The following is a 19,025-nucleotide window of genomic DNA, read 5'->3' as shown; positions in this document are numbered from 1 at the left end:
ATGGTAGACAGAATGATTAAGTTTTTTTACAGACAACAATAACTGTGTGTATTTTGTCGCTATTTTTAGCCCGGGCTCATAGCAACTAGGGGGAGGGAAATGGGAAGAAGGTAGGAGAGGAGCATGTCTCATTTAAGCGTAGTTTCAGTCTGTTACAAATTGTGGTCTGTTCGTGTTCTGGAAAAAGGTGTTACTGAAGTGTAGTTAGTGCGTATGGTCACTAATTCCTGTGATTCATTATGCCTCACAAATGCCCCCATCAGGAAGTCGCGGTCGGAAAGAGGGATTGCCGCCGGCACCCGTCCGCTGCGGCACTATGATCTACTTGTTCCAAGTTGCCGACCTTTTGCCAAGGCGGCAAGCAGTCGAAAATCGTAAAATAAGATATCTTTTGCCAACTGCTGCCGACCGCCAGAGTCGGCAAAACATTCGGAAAGACCTCTTTCCGACCCTTTGCCGATACCTTATGCTGGCCTCTTTTCGACGGCGGCACCGGCGCATTTAATGCTCATTTCCGACTGTTTGCCGACTGCTCGGAAAGGCAATTATTTGTCGTGGTCGAAAATCGCGCGGAAACGCCGGAGTCCGGCGCTGGCAATCCGACCGCGTCACCTGGTCGGCATGGACAAATTGTCCGACTGTAGGCGGCAGGATGCTGATAGGGGCGTAAACAGTGGTGACAGGCTACATTGAAATCGCAATGGATACCAATAACGCCATAGTATATTAGGGAGGCGTACAGACCGTACTTTGGCTGTGCAATCGGGGAACGCGACAAGCCTGGGTTCCCCTGTTTTGTGCAATAATACTCGTATAATATAGATGCATACGTAGTTAGTGAAGAACAAAGAAAGCAAGGTTTGAAACTGAAGTAGGGAAATAAAACAAGAATAAATGTAAGTTGTATTAACATAACCATAAGTTATTAGGAAAATAACGTTTAAAAAAGTGTTATGTTCCTCTGATCACGGCTGACCATCAGCGGAACCTTATCTTCTGAATTTCTCGAAACTTTCGTTTCTTCTTCAAAAATTTCGCAGCATGACTTTATTCTTACAACTAGATTGAGTAGTGTTGTTCATCCTAAAATGAAATTATTTTCTGCTTTAGTGTCATCACGAAGGATATTTGTCTCTATTTCTAGTAATACGTATATCTAGTTTTTTAACAGGCTACTCTAATATTTTTAATCTTTGGTATGGCTGGCTTGAATCTACGTAACGTAGCCACTAAGTTTATATTCGTGAATGTCAACAATTTCTTTGTTTGTAGTTCTAGTTTCACTCATCATTCCTATTTTATAGCAATATACAATACTACACATTTACAAAATTCGATTTTTCCTTCACGTTTCAGTAAGTAGATTGATCAAATGTTTCATACAAGTATTGATAAGAAAAGCATAACATTAGGATCATGATTTGGAAACCTACCTCCATTTCATATGAATCTGAATCAACGGGTAAGTACGTTGGATCTGAAGTATTTCTCAGATCTGCACGCTCGTTTGCTAAGGCATTGTCTATCATGCTGTCAGCACTTGCTCTCAACAACATTAAAGCTCCTCTGAAAGAGATTAAAATTAAAAATAAGGAGAATTTATCTTTCATTGCATCGTGTACTTCATATAGCAAATGCTAATTGATGAGTTATCGAGCTACCTCTAAGAAATAATTCACACATGTTAACAAGATCCTTGATGACTAATTTAAAATTGCGATACATTAGTTTCATGAGGACGTCTTTCATGAGAAAGCACGTCTAACAACTTCTTTCAATTCATCGATCATAGCATGACGTCATATAGCAACAATATTCTTGATAAATCTCCAGAGTGAATTGCTACAGTTCGTTAAGTCCGGGCTTCGAGGTGACCTGTCGAGTTGAGCGGTCATGAAGGCGAGCATCGGCCAATCTAGCGTTCTGGAAACATTTCATTTGAGATATTTTCGAACCGAACTGGCAAAATGAGGACGCACTCCAGTTTACTGAAACCAACATATCCTCTTAACCTCGCGGATTAACAAAAGGGAATGAATTAGTTTATTAGCATATCAATACATCGATGGTGGTTAACAGGTCTATCAAAAAAAATATGGATTGTGAATGTGTTTGTTGTCACCCAGCTCATATCATGACATGGGGAAAGTTATCATTCTCTCCATAAAAATAAAAGGTTTCCTTTCACCAAAAGACATCGTTTCTTGCTCGTGAGATTAGAAAATCACTTTTACGCGTGTCGGAACAGTGTCAAACACCTACAGAAGGAGTCACATGTATCCTTCGTTTAGTTTAAAACATTTTAGATAATTCCTGAACAAATTTCTGTCTATATGGATGTAATTGTAAATCATGTTTCATATGAAGTGTGTGAGGCAAGAACATGATAACCAACAAATTTTCAATTGCTGAGTTATGCAGCACCCGATAGAGAGCAACGCATACCGCTTTATTTAATCTTGTCCGTTTAATCCTTCATGTACAATTTTATGTAAAAAAAAAAAAAAAAAAAAAAAAAAAAAAAAAAAAAAAAAAAAACAGCTTTCCAACTTTGAAAATGAATTATACAGCAGAAAACCTCTAAATTCTTAAAATAGTAACATGTTGTGGGTTACCATGTTCTTGTCTCATACCCGTCATATGCTTGTGGAGAGTTCATAAGGCTTACCAAGTTCCGCGAACCGTTTGCGAGTTGACTACATTGATGCTGTTACCATTTGCGCCACAACATCTCTGCATTTTTTCTTCTCTTTTCTACCACTTCGCCCTTAACTGTCGGTATAGAAAAGTTTCTATTCCCAATTCTAAAGTTTTCTCTTTAGATTGAACTCCCACCGAATCGTAGCTGGAAATCCTCATGTGCCTGTTCCAACGTTTCACCATTCTGGAATTTTCGAGAACTCAAATGCTTGTGACGACACGTTCTTCAATTGTGTATCAAAAAGTTAATGAAGTGTACCAATGTATTTGTGGTTTATGAGAAACAATCATCGTCGTAATAACTTATAAGAGCTACAATTTATATGTTACATAAGAAATAAGTACATTATAATTCTGTCATATACTGTATATTTGCTGCCTTTATAATCACAGTAAACATAGCTCGAGTAATAAAAACTTAAGAGGTGAAGGGACTTTGTGCAGCGCTGTGTTTAAAGTAGTGTACAATACAATATATTCAATATATAATGTGTAATATATTCAATATATTCAATGCACATTCTGTCAAGAAAATATCCGGAGTTTCTCACTTAAAAATCTGGTGCAAAATATTTAGTAAATCTTTTTTCTTCTGCGAGATGACAGCACTATAACTAGTTATGATATCCAATATCATCGCGATCGGTAAACTAATTTCTTTACATCTACTGGTTTTCTTTGTCGATTTTTACAATGAATAAAAGTACTGAGCAAAGAGTTTGCCTGAAATTTCGCGTCGACGGAAGTTTGACTGCAGAATTTTTGAAAATGTTGGAAATGACTTGGAGGTTTTCTTAATAGCCTAAGAGTGGTACAAAGCATTCAAACAAGGCCGAGAAATGTGTAAAGATTTGTCTCGTTCTGGTCGTTCGTCATAGTCTTCAACCAGGCACGTAGCCAGGATTTCGTGAAGGGGGGGGGGTCCGTGACATGAAATACTGTGGTCATCACAAAGGGGCTCGATCACTCTAAACTATTTTACTGGAACATATATTGGTTCGTTTAGCCAGGATTTCGTAACGGGGGGGGGGGGAATAGTGACATGAAATTCTGAAGGCCCAGGAGCTCGATCAATCTAAACTACTTTATTATCAACATATATTGGTTTGTTAGGACAATAAAATGATAATATGTTGGTAAGTATTTAAATAACAAACTATCAAGAAATCTCAAGTATAATAATAAAAAAATATTAAAAAGATTTTGCATCCTTCCTCTGTTTATTCAAATATAACAATTTTCCTTTCATTATGACTTCAACTATTATAAAAAGTACATACTTAATAACGTCTTGTAAACTATCTCCTAATATAAATAAAATAAAGAGTTTGTTTGTGTGTTTGTCTGTCTGTCTGTGTGCGGCCTGGGAACCAGACAAGTGGACCGAGAGTTACCAAATTTTGGTCAGGGGTAGGCCTACCTTGGCTCAGGCCCCAGATCAAGACGAAGCGTTTTTTTTTCAAATTTCGAAACAGTGGGGTCTCAGGGGGGCGTTTACCGGAACCGGCTTGGAAACCAGACAAATTGATCGAGAGTTACCAAATTTTAGTCACGAATACCTTGGTCCAGGCTCCAGACCAGAGTTGTCGAAATTCGAACCAGAGGGGTCTCAGGGGGGCGTTTACCGGGACATGTAAAATTAGTAGAAAATGATCGATATTTATTTATTTATTTAACAATCACCAGATACAGCTCAGAGCCCATTTTACATTGGATATCCAACAAAATTAACAATGGAAAAGATTTGGGAAGATATCGGCCAGAGCCTGTTTATTAGGTGCCATCCCGGCATTTGCTTGGTAGGACTGAGGGAAACCCTGGAAAACCTCAGTCAGGATGGTAGGAAGCGGGATTCGAAGCCACGACCTCCCGAATGCGAAGCCAACGTTCTACCACTTGAGCTATTAGTGTCGAATTCATATTTTTGCGGACGCTGAAATCAATGGTGAAACTCCAGTCGCATTAAGTTCCAAATTTACGCTATTCGGCTCCGGGCCGGGGGTCACCGGAGGGAGGTGAGATACCAAGACATATAAAAGTAATCAAAAATGACCGATATTAGTGTCAAATCCATAGTTTTCGCGGTCGCTGAAATCAATGGTGACACTTCCATTAGCGATGACTTGCAAGTATGCGGGCCGGGAGTCAGCGGAGGGGGGGAGGGGGGTGGATACCGAGAAATGTAAAAAATAGCCCAAAATGACCGATATTAGTATCAAATCCATAGTTTCCGCGGTCGCTGAGATCAATGGTGATACTCTCACAGGCGTTGATTTCCAAATACAGCCCCTGTGCGTAGCATGTGTATATTCAACTAGTTTTACAATATATGCGTTCCTTTCTCTGTTGAATCAAATGCTAACAGAACTTTATTTCAACATAATTTTTTTGTTTTTATTATTCCGTCAACTACTGTCGGTTCCAAATGACAGGTTAAAGGAGCAACAGAAAATTGTCCTTGAATAACATGTTTGATACTGCAAGGATGCGATGACGAAAAGTCATGATTAAAAATGTCCACGCTGTTACACAACAGCACTTATGCTTTCGAAAGCTTGAAATCTCCCTGACTAGTAGCAGGAATTCTGAGAAACCCATAACTTTTCTTGAAATTTCAAATTCCCTGACTTCCAGAATACCTCGCTTACCTCTCCACCATATCGCAAGTAATTAAATTCTCCTCATAAGAAAGAGTAAGCAAAAGCTTCCTGTAGTTTTCTTTTTAATTTTTAACGCTGATCCTTCTTTTTGTCATTTCATTTTGTTTTATCCTTCCTTAATTTTTTCATTTCTGGTCTCGAAGGGGGGGTCCGGACCCCCCCCTTGCCTACGTGCCTGCTTCAACCCATAAATACATCAACAAAGTAAAATATATCGTGATGGGAAATCTTCATGTAAACTTGAAAGAGATAAACCGAACCTCAAAATTTCAAGCGAAACCATTCCTGTTGATAATTTGGACATGAGTCGCGCCACCGCACGATTTCTTACGAAAGAGCTCAATTTTCTTCAAGAAGAACGTCGGAAACAAGTTTGTAAAAGCATTCTCGATTGACTCAGACCCAATCCTACAATCATGAAACGCATGATTATAGGAAGCAAGACATAGGTTTACGAGTTTGATATACAAACAGGCCAACAAGAAGCTGAATGCAGAGGGTAAAAATGTTAAATCACTGCAAAATTAAAGTAAAGCTAGCTGCTTGAATAAGCATTACGGTGGTGTTGTGTATTCAGAATTCCCACCAGAGTGACAAACAATCAACAAAGCATACTACTATAGTGTCGAGGCGTTTACGTGAAAATATTCGTCGGAAGACTCGAACTATGGAACCACGATAGAGGTCAATACTATTTAAACATGGTTTGAGAAGTTTTTAGCCATGGGGAGTGTCAACCGACGGCCTGCCTCGGGCAAAGCACAAACATTTGAGGAAATTGTGGATGAGATCAGGGAGGCGTTCACTAGAAGCCCAACAAAGTCAGTTCATAGAGCGTGACGCGATCTGAACATCCACGTTCAAGGGTCCATAAGGTGCTCCATAAAAGACTGCGTTTGTATGCATATAAGGTGCAAATCGTTGAGTCGCTACAGCCCTATGACCTACCAAAAAGAACAAATTTTGCAATGGAGATTCTGGAGCAGATCGACGATGAGGGTGATTTTCAGTGATGAGGCAACATTCCACACATCAGGCAAGGTAAATCGTCCCAATGTGAGAATTTGGGGTTTCAACCCTCATACGTTGTTTGTGCATATGTCAGGGATAGAGAGAAAGTGAATATGTGGTGTGCTTTGGGACATGACAAAATTACCCAACCGTTTTTCTTCTTGAAGCACACAATAACCGATCATTTTATCTGGACATGCTTAAACACTTTGCTTTTCCATAGTTACTCCCTTTGCAACCAAAGGAGATATTCCAACAGGATGGTGCCTTACCGCAATTTGTGTTTAGATGTTCGTATTGCTTTAGACCGAAAGTTTCCATAGCGATTGATTGGACGCGATGGACCTACTCCTTGGACACCGCGATCTCCAGACGTAACCCCTACAGATTTCTTCCTATGGGGCTATATCAAAGATAGAGTCTACATTACACCTGTACGTAATATTCCTGCTCGTTGTCACAAAATTGAAGAAACCATCAACTCGATCATACCGCACAACAAATGGCGGGAGATTTAATATCGACCGGACATTCCTGATAGCTGCTAACGGGGCTCATATAGAAATGCATATATAGACAGAAACTGTTTAAGTTGCTTTTCAAGATGCCGCAAGCCGTTATTCTATGGCACTAATAGTTTCCATGGAACTAAAATTTGTAATCGGGGAGGTTTCGTGTGGACACCATGCATAGTTTCCAAGCATCGTATACATATCCATTCTATTTTACCTCCAATCCATATTTTTTTACTTCCACATGAAAGGAGAAAATTTCTCAAATTGCACGTTTTGACCATTATTATACGATATATGGGAAAGGAAGACAGTAAATTAGTATATTATAGAACTTTCTACACTTTATATAGCTATATAAAAACACTCTGAGAACAACCGTTTAAGCGAGGGAGAGGATAATTTCATCCAAAGGATGTTTCTATTCATTTTCGTACATACTCTTATCAGCAATAACATAATTATCAAAGAACATGTATACACTTCTAGATGAAGATCTCTCCGATTCTAAGTAATTGCCTAATTTTATCTACGTCATCCTAATCTTTTTTGGTTTCGTTGCCTCATCTCTTTCCATTTGTGTTTATTATTCTTTTCCTTGTTTCTTGGTATCCAGCCAATATTTGCAAATGCTCTTAAAACACTATTTCTTTGTGCATTCTTGCCTACTGCAACTTTTTAGTGTCTTTGTCTGCCCTGGAATATATATATCTTAGTTACTTTCCTGATACACATATACAGGGTGTTAATTAACTATACCAACAAACTGTAAGAGGCGATTCCTCACATCAAAATAAGAGAAAAAGTTCATATGGACCTATGGAGAAAAGTGCATAGTTTCAGAACTAGGGCTGTCCAAAATCGCGAAAAAGCTCAATTTCAATGGGCTCTATTTCGAATTCTAGAAACTGTGGATGGTAGTACTTGTCAGCGTAAAGGAAGGCATGCATACACAATCCAAATGTGCATATTTCATCAATTGTCAATGGATGTAGAGGGTATTACTTACTGGGTGTAATTCTCAGATATTTTTCAATACAGTTTTCAGATATACCCTGATCTCAAGAAGGGTCCAAAGTAGGCAGGAGGTAAACCTTTACAAAAATGGTCATCCAATGTTTCGGCTTCAAGATAAGCGTTGGGAACTGGCAGCTACATGTTTCTTCGTTTTCAGAATAACGTGTGATGATATGTATTTCGCCACGGTATATTTCACGTTTTCTTCACTTTTAAGCGTGAAAGAAAACATCGCACCATGTGATTTCCCAAGTACGAGAGACCGTGCTGCTGATTATCCTTAACACTTCCGACATCCAGCCAAAAGATTTCGTGTTCACTGCTATCAAGGTTTATCGTTTGCCTAATTTGGACCAGTCACAAAGGCAGAGCATATACAAAATTCGGTTGACGGCAAGTCTCGGAATTTCAGCCTGCAGGGAATAATCTGTACACCCATTGAACATTAATGAAAAATGCATTTTAGGATTGCGTATATGCGTGACTTCCTTTATCCTGATAAAGACCACCATCCACAGTCTCCCGACTTCGAAATAGGGCCTCTTGAAATTTGACTTTTTCGCGATTTTGGACAGCCCTAGCTCTGAAACTATGCACTTTTTGCCATAGGTCCATATTAACTTTTTCTCTTATTTTGATGTGAGGAATTACCTCTTAAAGTTTGTCGGTATAGTTCATTAACATCCTGTATATAATTTATTTTTCTATCTTCTCTTATTAGAGTTCGGACACATTCTGCTATGTTTCGTTGAAAGACTGTGGACCATAGTTGTTGGTCTAATAAACATCCGGGTCTCTGAATCATATTTCAAAATAGATACCAGTATAAGCTTTATGCAGTATAAGCAAAATAGACAAACTTTTCGGGAAATACTTATCATATTTTACTTTCTAATATTTACGTTTCTATCGAATAAAATTCAGCGTACTTTAGTATGACTAATGATTTTGCTTAATAAATACTACCAGCCATTGTGATTTGTATCAGGTAGGGGTAACATCCTGTAATTCCGTTTTAACTTCTATTTTTTGATTTTTTAAAATTTATATATTATATTGTATATTGCTGTTTAGCTGTATCGTAATATCACAACTTGAAAATAAACTTTTAATGACACTCACAAGAAGATTTACGGAAGTACAACTCACCGATTTGAATGAAACTTCGGGCCGCGGTGGCTCAGGAGTAGAGCGGTCACTTCTAGTACAAGGGGTCTCAGGTTCAATCCCAGCTCCTGCCAGGTGAACTTTGTGGTGGACACACACCGTGTGCTTTGGTTTCTCGGGGTTCTCACGTTTCCTACCACTTTCTTCATTCCACCATTTCATTCATTCCTCATCATCATCACCGCCTCCTTTAGCCTAGCCGGCATAACGGTGGGACATAAAACTCAAAAATTTCATTCCATTTTTGAATGAAACGTCGCAAACTTGTCGAAGATCCAAAAATCATCATCACTTTTGTTTATTATTTCGACAATGGTGCGGGTTTAATGGTAGAAATCAACTTTGAACGTTATGACTGATCTCCAAGTATAGACAGAAAACAATCATTTAATGCAGAAGAAAATGCAGAACAGTCAGGGCTGTCAGGGCTGTTTACTGTCAGGGCTGTTTTAGGATTCAGAATCTGACGTGAAAATTCCAAAATTCAAAATGGCGGATCCAATATCCTGATTACAATTACAGAAAATCTGGTTTGAACTGCTCTACAGTTAGCCAAGAACAAATACAGTTAGCAGGGGTTACTGCGGGAAGGTTGCAGACCGATTTGAAACCCCTTTCTGTACTTATTTTATCGGGATGCTTGATTAAAGTGAGTCTGCACCTCTCATTTTTCGGGGTGCTTATTTATACTGACAAGGAAACTTTTTCTGGTGTCACACGAAATGTGGAATGAGACTATGGTCAATCGATCTGTGTTAGTGAACAAGAAAATCCATAGGCGGGAAAAACCCTCCATCACAAAGGTACTTATGGGGAGAAGAGTAGAGGCACTGGCAACACAACGCGTTGTGGATAATGAGACGAAATATGGCGCGAGTTCGATGAAACTATGCATAGAAGCGCAGTTAAACATATCCTACAATGTGAAATTACATTCGACAATATTCTGACAAGTGAGGGAAGAGGCGTAGCACGTAAGGACAGAGGAGGAGGACGGGTAGTGTGGAGTACAGCGTAGGGGGGAAGTTCCATTGAAGGTATGAACACATACGAGCTGGACTTGAGAGGAATAGTATAGAAATATATCATGGACATGGTCAAATACATGAGTGCAGAGTAGAAAGGCAAGGGAGCAACGTCCCTCACCTTCTGAACTAATCTTTCAATGTATAATGGTGTAGGTGCAGTGCATTCAGACAGGGGCGTATATCGTTGTCATACTTGTATGTCGTCATCATCATCATCATAAACATTTGAAATTAAATGCCTACATGTATGCAACAGCTTGTACACATCGGACGTAACTCCATAGCTCTCTTTCTTCCATTTCTGCTTCACGGTGTCGTCTACATTATGTCTATAGTTTGTGATTGATTACTTGACAATGTATTATTACTGTACCATTCCCCTGACGTCTTGCTTTTCCGTTTTCCTCAATTATATGACTATTTTTACTTGCGCTTACCCGTCCACTCCTCTGTCGTTATGTGCTATGCCTCTGCCCTCAGTTGTCTGAGTATGATCGAATATAATGTGACATTGTAGTATATGTTTTGCTTCTACTCGTATTTTCATCAAACTCGCTCCATATTTCGTCTCATTATCCACAACCTGTTGTTTTGGCAGTGCCCCTACTCCCCCCATTAGTACGGAACGGTTGCGATCGAGGGTTTTTCCCGCCTATGAATTTTCTTGTTCACTAACACAAATCGATTGACCATTTCGTGTGACACCAGAAAAAGATCTCTAGCCTCTCAGTATTGGTGGTGCATATTTATAGTGAGTCCTGTTGGCTCTCACTGGTCACGGTGCTTATTTTTAGTAAATCTCTTAGCCTCTCACTCTGTCAGAACATTAGTTATCCTCAATTGTTACAATTATGAATTTACTGAGAAAACGTTTTACAGTAATTATAAAACTGATTATGAGTTAGTGATTAGATCTTAGTTATATTATTACGAAGATGTAAATTTATGTTAAAGTTGTAGAGGAAGGCAATGTCAGTAAAATGTTTCAAGAAGTTTTTCCACGGCCTGAAAAACTGCTGAACCCTACCAGTTGATTTTGCAGAAATGGTTTCTATTTTGAGATACTCTTTTGTTCTTAAAATAGGTTCAAAAATTGGACTACTCAACGAATCTAATAACAAACGTCTCGTTAAAATAATTACAGAAAGGGTTTCAGATTGATCTGCAACCCCCTAGCAGTAACCCCTACCAACCATAATTATTCTTGGCTAACTGCAGAGCATTTCAAAGAAGAAGACGTTTTGTAATTCTGATCACCATATTGGATCTGTCATTTTGAATTTTGTGATTTTCGCGTCAGATTCTGAATCAGGTGTCCTAAAACACCTGCAGTGGCGGATCCAAGGGGGCGATCGGGGCGATTGCCCCCTCAGAAGAGAAAACTTTCTTATTTTATATATATAAATAAAACCCATCCCAGAGTTTGAAGCTCTTAAAAGTAGCTCAAGGTAGCAGTATGACAACCCCCCCCAGAAGTCGATACTGGATCCGTCCCTGTCGCGTGGTATATTTTCTTCTACATTAAATGATTGTTTTCTACCTATGCTTGGAAACCACCCCTAAAATTCAAAGAATGGTTTCTACCCTTACACCCGCACCATTACTGAAATAAACATATACTTGTCGATCACTTTTCGATGTTCTACAAACATGCAAAGTTTCATTCAAATCGATGAGTTACACTTCATTAGTCTCCTTGTCAGAAACTGTCCTATTAAAAATGGCATCTTTCCAAACGAATTCACAAGAAAGTGTTTTCAACAAATTACCACTAGCTTATTAATTGCTGGAAAGAAAAAGAAAACTATATTCATACACCTTATGCAGATTTCGAAGTCTTTTGTTTTCTAACGATTTAATAAGTGATTTGGTGTTCGTGATTGTCTTAATTTTCATTCGGTAAGTTTTCTTTCATTATCCTACAATGAAAGGAACATGCTTTATAATTTGTAGTAATATATGGAAATATGATAATCATGATTTTAATAAATACATATTAAGGTAAAAAACTGGAGAGGCACCTCTGAACTGAAGCCAAAAATTGATACTTTTTTGCTAAATATAGCCTAATTTTAAAGTATCAGCTATAGCAAATATAGCCATAGCAAGTTGATACTTTTTGCTAAATATACGTTGTTTTGGCCCTCAGAATTCAGAATTAACCCGAATGTTGTATAGCAAGGGAGGGTAATTTTGCGCAGGTTTAGAATAGGTCACAAATAATAAAAAGTACTTCATTTATCTTGTTATGAACAGTTCCGAGACATTTTGTACTGTTACGTACCTGGCGCATGCCTAGAAAGTTATATACACAATAGATTAATAATAAACTTGCGAACTGGTGTGCGATAAAAAAATTATTTATACCAAAAACGCATCTATCTGTGGTTTTCGTAGCTGAAACGATTCCCTGAAACATTCTACAATCTTATTTTCGTGTAGCATGCTCAAGTCATTGAGCACAGATTGATAATATACGTGCAAACTGATGTGCCATAAAAACGAATATTTATGCGAAAAACACATTAACCTGTACTAGGTATCGTATTCAAGTAAGAATTGTATCAATTCTGACTCAGGCCAGGGCGAATATGATAGGTCCACGAGATAGGACGGGATTGTATTCGTAGGGAGAAGGGGCGAAGCAACGTGGGCATACATAAAAACTAAGAAAGGAACACTCACCATCATGCCCTAGATAGCCACTATGAGCAAGCATTGTATCTATTCCTCGTCTTGGTGCAGGTTAATTTTAATAGGGTCATTACTAGTGCATGCAGTATAGAAGATGTGAAAACACATTATCAATCAACTTGTATGTAGTAATCATTGCAAGTTAAGGTGCTTCTAATTCTATCACGGAGGAAAGAAAATTAGTACGCAAATTCTATTGTAGAAGCTAGCACATTTGTGAATATTCGTGAAAAGGATTAAGATTATTAATTCTACTACTTCGGGCATCCCTCGGAGAGTAGACTTTTTATTATTATTTCCCATTTCCATAGTTTATTCAGTTCTCTACGAATATTTCTGGTGATATTTACAATGTAAACCAGCCTACTTTGAGGACATTCGCTATTCACTTGTGTTACTTCCTACTAAACTTGTATATTTTTGCATTTCCTCCTCTTAATGTTGATTTTCTTTGAACACTTGCATTTTCCCAGTCTATCTATCAAGTAGTTATACGGTACTTATAAATTATGTTATAATAAGTGTAAAGAGTTATGGAAGATGGTAGTCCCTTTACTATTGGCGGCGGACGGCGGAATCGACATTGCTCTCTTCCTCGGTTTAGAGTTTTCTGTGAGTTTTCACTTTGCATTTTTAAGTTTTAGTGAAAGGCATAAATATTACAGGAAAATAACAACGAATTAAATATATGTTTTACATACAGAATTATTAAAATTAATTTTAGATACTGTACTCAACACGAAAAATTCAAGCCATTCAAGAAGTGGGATAGTGATTTTGTCAACACTCTCAACGTATTTCTCCTGTATGAAAGCCTCAATCGATTCTGTAAAAGTCATTTGGTTACATACTTATTATAATCCTACGTATTAACACTGTAATTGGGAAGAGATTTAGAAGCTGAGTAATCTGAAAGGTTAACAAGATGCATTTGTTTTATATTTATAATACTTATTAACTTGTAAAGTACTGTAAAGGCACGATAATATTTTCATGCTTCATTGAATTCAAGTAGCATTCGATTACAATAAAACAAATGAATAATTCACTTGACCACTTATTTTCAGCATCAGGAAGTATACCAACTGTTTAAAATATAATCTAAATCACGCGTGTTCCTACCGGAAATAGAATGCTGGTATCTTATCCAAACTTTGCTAATCATATATTTATGAAACTCAAAAAGAGTAAAGATCCGCAACGAAAGACTAGAACCAGATTTCCTGAATCCCTACGAGTGGTTTCCTCATCTTAAATCTACTCTACATGACTTAATTCCACGATAGTTCTGATCTTCACGCTAGTAAAAACAGTACAAAAAACATGTTGATATATTTCTTTATAAAATGTTTTTTTTTTTCAATATTTGGCAATTCTTTGCATACATATTGGTATTGTTAATTCATAACTACCATATTTTTTAATTACAATTTTAACACTTATCTATGTGTGCTTTTCATAGTAATTTTTCATAGGTAAATCAATGTAAAATATTTTATTTGAGAATATTCAATCCTTCTCTAAATACTTTTTTAAGAACTTAATTGAGCTGTTCCCTTTAAGCTTTTCAGTCATAAATGACAGTGTGATTATAATGTACTAGGCCTGGTTGGATTAAGGTTTCTTTCAGCACTGAAACTTTAAGAGAAACTTAAACACAGAGTCTCTCACGCCGAAGATGTATACGTTATGAATATAGCAGTGACGGAGCTCTACAAAAATCTTTTGAGTTTTACGTCCCAGGGTTATGCCGGTGAGGCTAAAGGAGACGGTAATGATGAGTAATGAATGAAATGGTGGAATGAAGAAAGTGGGAGGAAACGGGAGAACCCCGAGGAAACCCACGCACCCAGTGTTTGTCCACCACAAAGTTCACTTGGCGGGGGCTGGGATTGAGCATGGGACTCCAAGCACCACAGGTGAACGCTCTACCACTGAGCCACCGCTGCCCCGGAGCTCTACAAGTGTATGTCCGGGAGTTTAAATAAATTCATACCTAATAGCTTATATGCACTTACGATGAACGGTAAGATCATGCATTGTGATTTACAATATTGCCAAATCTCTTATAAACAGCAATCAGAGTTGGAGACTACACATTAAAATAAAGATAAAATTCGTGTTCGGTTGTTCTGCATTCGTATACAAGAATAAGTGATCATGTCTTTTAAATATTGTTTTCCTTATCAGTAATAAAAAGAGGTAGATTCCAAAAGAGCCTAAGTCAATTTTTGTCAATTTTGAGATATTGGTTCTATTAAGTTCCATTTCAGCATCTCCGTATACTGAACTGGATTTCACGCGAAAACCTCATAAATCAAATTAATTGCAGGCAAAAGAAAACAGCGTTGTTTTCCAAAATGTCCTTAGTCAACGGCATTCTCTGAAGTTATTTTCTGACTTACGCCTAGAAACACTTATAAAACTCCTGCTTAGATAATTTCACCGTTATTTTACGAAAAATAGGCAATTACAATTTTGTTTTACATATATTACTTCCATTTCACAGAAATAGAATGATGGAAACACATACAAAAAAATCGTCTCCTGAAAAACTTACATTTTTGACTTAGGCTCTTTTGGAATTGAGTTCTTTATATTGCGAATGCATATCACTTTATGATTATATAATAGAGAGTCATCTGCTTGAAATATAAGCTTGTATTTTTACATATAGCTCACCCGTTTCCTATTATTCCTGTACTTTCTATACACAATACTTAATGTTAGGTTAAAAATCCGTTATTTCTCGTTATGGATTCCCCATCGGGCCAAACACTCCTTCACAATCAAAGTCTTCTGATTGGGGTTATTGCTGTGAATCATACGCCAATTACTATAACCTTGGCAGTCGGGATTTACAAGTGCTAGTCTCAGCAGCAAATGATTCAGTGCTTGATGATAAGGTATAGCAGTAACAGTCAGTGTTGTAAAAAATTCTTGTACACAATGTCCTCATTGTGATAAACGAAAATTCATATTTTGTGAACGCAGGATACCACTGTCGAATAAAAAGAATACACAAAAAGTCGACCCTATCAAATGCAGAGATGTACCGATGCTAACCAAGTGATTACCGCATTACGGGCATCCTTCAGACAGATTGAGAATTAAATACATGTATTGCTTATTTCTAAGGATCCTTGTTGCTTTAAGACCACTTCTCCACCATCATTGTGTCATTGTATCTAGGCCTATCAGAGTAGATTTTCTGTGTAATATTTTACTTGACAGCGACATTGTTCCGAATTCAATAAATATTCGGCATTATATCAGGTAATGATTTGAGTGTTTCACGAGTGTCCAAAATAAATGGGCCTACAAAGCCACCGCTTAACCACATCAGCTAAGAGAAAAAAGAAGTCGGAAGAAAACTCTGAGTAATTGATTCCGTATTGCCACTGAGAACCGTCATGTGACTGTAGTCAAGACGTCAAAGGAACACAGCAGCATTTCTCAGGCCTCGTGCAGACAATCACAGACCACCACAAGCTACATACCAAGGACATACGTGGTCAAGCTGAACAGGTAAAACTGCTTATAAGGGACCATTGCTTTATCAGAACACCAATCGTGCCGCAAGCACGCAACATAGACCGCTGATTACTAGAAACGTTTAAATCGTCGGACAAGTAATCATATTATTTCAAAGTAGTAGTCGTGCTTTGTGTGCCGGACGCCTGAATGATCCGCGGAGTCTCGGCCCAATCGTGAACCATTGCAGTGGCTCTGATCGTGTGGGCCCAACAAACTAATATTCAGTGTGTATTGAGTTGACATCAGTGGTGTTACTGCCCGTAATTATCACCTTATTAGGGGACCAGGTGCATCTTATGGTCTAAATGTTATTTCCGAGCAATGAAGGTAATGCGCCTATTCACACAGCTAGGATTATTTCGATGTAGTTTGAGAAATGTCGAGATGAAGTTGAATATATCTCCTGTTCAGCACAATCCTCGAACCTGAACTTAATTGGAAATGTGTGTTGGTTTTTGGGACATAAATCATTTGCAGGTTTCCACTTCCAATCTCTATCATGGAACTGAATAATGCACTGCTCAAGGAATTGTGAACTATTCCACGCACTTCCATTCACGACCTTTATGATTCCATTTCATGTTGAATTAGAGATATTCTGTGAACGAAACATCATATTAATCTGCTAATCACTTTTTCAGTGATTTCCATTAAATTAACAAGGTTAGGCTTGTTCTATTTTGCCGGAAAATATTTTTATGCCTTTTGACAGGAAAATAACGAAATTGTGAAGGTTAACGTTCTTCAAACTTCTTATGACAAGTTTGGATTGAGACTGAAGACTTACTACACACAAAAGATGTCTAATGTTTTTCGCCTCATTTGCACAAGAAATGATTGGCGTTGCACAGAAAATTCGATAGTAGAAGGAATGAGATGTGCTGGACGCTCAAATGTTGCTTACCAATTGAAGTAGTAATGTAGGGAATAGTTTGTACAGACAAGAAGAAAATGCATAGAATGAGCTAAGAAAGACTCACATGAGACTCATGGAACTGCTTCGAATTTGAGTGCAATGCTGAAGTGATAGTCACACAACTGATTTTTTTTCAATACATATTATATGTGCATATGGAACGACCGTTCGTTTAATTACCACTGGGACATATAGGTCCCATCCAAAGTGTCAGTGGGACGCATACGTCCCACCATTCAAGATAGAAATTGCGGGGAAACTTTTTTGTTTCTTGTTGCTTTTGACTAGGTACTAATTCAAATTAATCACACCCTAATGTCGTTTTTGCTCTGAAAATATAATCGGTAATGAAAGGATTAAACTGTATGTCAACATCTTATATAGTCTCGGAGCTGAAAAGTGTCGCTAAACACCAACAAACAAAAGCAAACAAACATTTAAATTGTAGGCGTAGTATTATTATCATCGAAAAAGGGAGTGTACGTGATATTAACTGACAATAATTGAAATAAAAGTCACATTGCATGCCTGTGCTTCACAACATGAATCTGCTCTATTTGTAACCTACACAATTTTACGAATTTCTAAATAGAAGTAACTACGCTTGTCATGTTTTAATTGAAGTAATCATAAGAGATGTTTCCTAACCAATTTTAATTGAATTATGTTCAGTAATGTTCTTACTATATTGTATTTCAGGTTTCTTGGGATAAGCGGTTGAGATTTTCACATAAATTAGACACGAGATTGGAGATTATTATGGCTCCTATTGAAAACGTTGCAAATGGTACAAAAAGCGGAAATAAGAGAAGGAAACCACGCAACTATAAGTACAGTCGATACATCCAAAGAGTGCTAACTCAAGTTCATCCAGGCATGACTATCTCAAGAGAAGCCTATGAAGTTCTGGATAATTTTATGAGTGATATATTTGATCGCATTGTCACAGAAGCCTCTTATCTGGCCAAGTCCAGCAAAAGATCGACACTCCAAACGAAAGACATTCAAACGGCTACAAAACTGGTTCTACAAGGTCAGTTGGCTGCACACGCAATTAGTGAAGCAATGAGAGCTCTCACTATGTACCAGAAGTCCACATGAATATACGCAACAATTAACTGTTATTGTGTGACTATAAATTTTAGTAGTTATTTATTTGATACTTTTTTCATTGCCAGGTGGATAGTTGGTAGAGAAATGTTATTTGATAATGCAATTAAGAGACATTTAGCATTTTCCTAATCAGAAATATTAAACAAAAAACAAAACCTTTAATTTTGAGGTGTACTAGAAAGAGAAACAAACTTTAGGCAATGGTACTGTAAGTTGAATTTTGATTAAGCGAAAAATTGTGTGATATTTTGACTGTACAAAAGTTATACACAATCATACAATTTACGAGATTATTTTTAAGTTTTATATTTTGTATATAATCTTTAAAAAGAATTATCGATCTTTAATATACCTAGAATTTTAAATGTAAATTTCCATTTGATAAAACCCACAAAGTATTTTTTAATTTCGAATAATATACTGTATATTGTATTTCGTATTATTGTATTTAAATGATAGACACAAAATTTAATACATAATAAATACATCTCTTTTTAAATCTGATAGTAGTTTTATCATATATAATACTGTCTTGAAACTAAAAATGCATTACTCACCATTTCGTACCAATTTATATATATATATATATATATATATATATATATATATATATATATATTATATCTATTATATAAAAGAGAACGCACAAATCCTTTGTTCCCTCATCACG

General features: G+C 37.2%; 1 protein-coding gene and 1 long non-coding RNA gene across 2 annotated transcripts in view; one reads left to right on the top strand and one right to left on the bottom strand.

Moving 5' to 3' along the window:
• LOC145691956 (uncharacterized) overlaps positions 1–19,025 on the bottom strand; it is a 233,440-nt gene that overhangs the window by 35,258 nt on the left and 179,157 nt on the right. Inside the window, exon 7 of the mRNA XM_081767256.1 lies at positions 1,434–1,566. Coding sequence (XP_081623382.1) covers positions 1,434–1,566 — 133 coding nt within the window. The remainder of the gene's footprint in view (positions 1–1,433; positions 1,567–19,025) is intronic.
• LOC145691955 (uncharacterized) lies at positions 11,895–18,854 on the top strand. The gene is made up of 2 exons (XR_014132595.1): positions 11,895–11,994; positions 17,942–18,854. It is a non-coding gene; the product is annotated as an uncharacterized LOC145691955 (long non-coding RNA).

The sequence above is a fragment of the Thermobia domestica genome, chromosome 8 (assembly GCF_964235325.1).
Source record: "Thermobia domestica chromosome 8, izTheDome1.hap1.1, whole genome shotgun sequence".
Lineage (NCBI taxonomy): Eukaryota > Metazoa > Arthropoda > Insecta > Zygentoma > Lepismatidae > Thermobia > Thermobia domestica.
The sequence above is the reverse complement of the archived record's forward strand: the minus strand, read 5'-3'. Positions and strand labels throughout refer to the sequence as shown.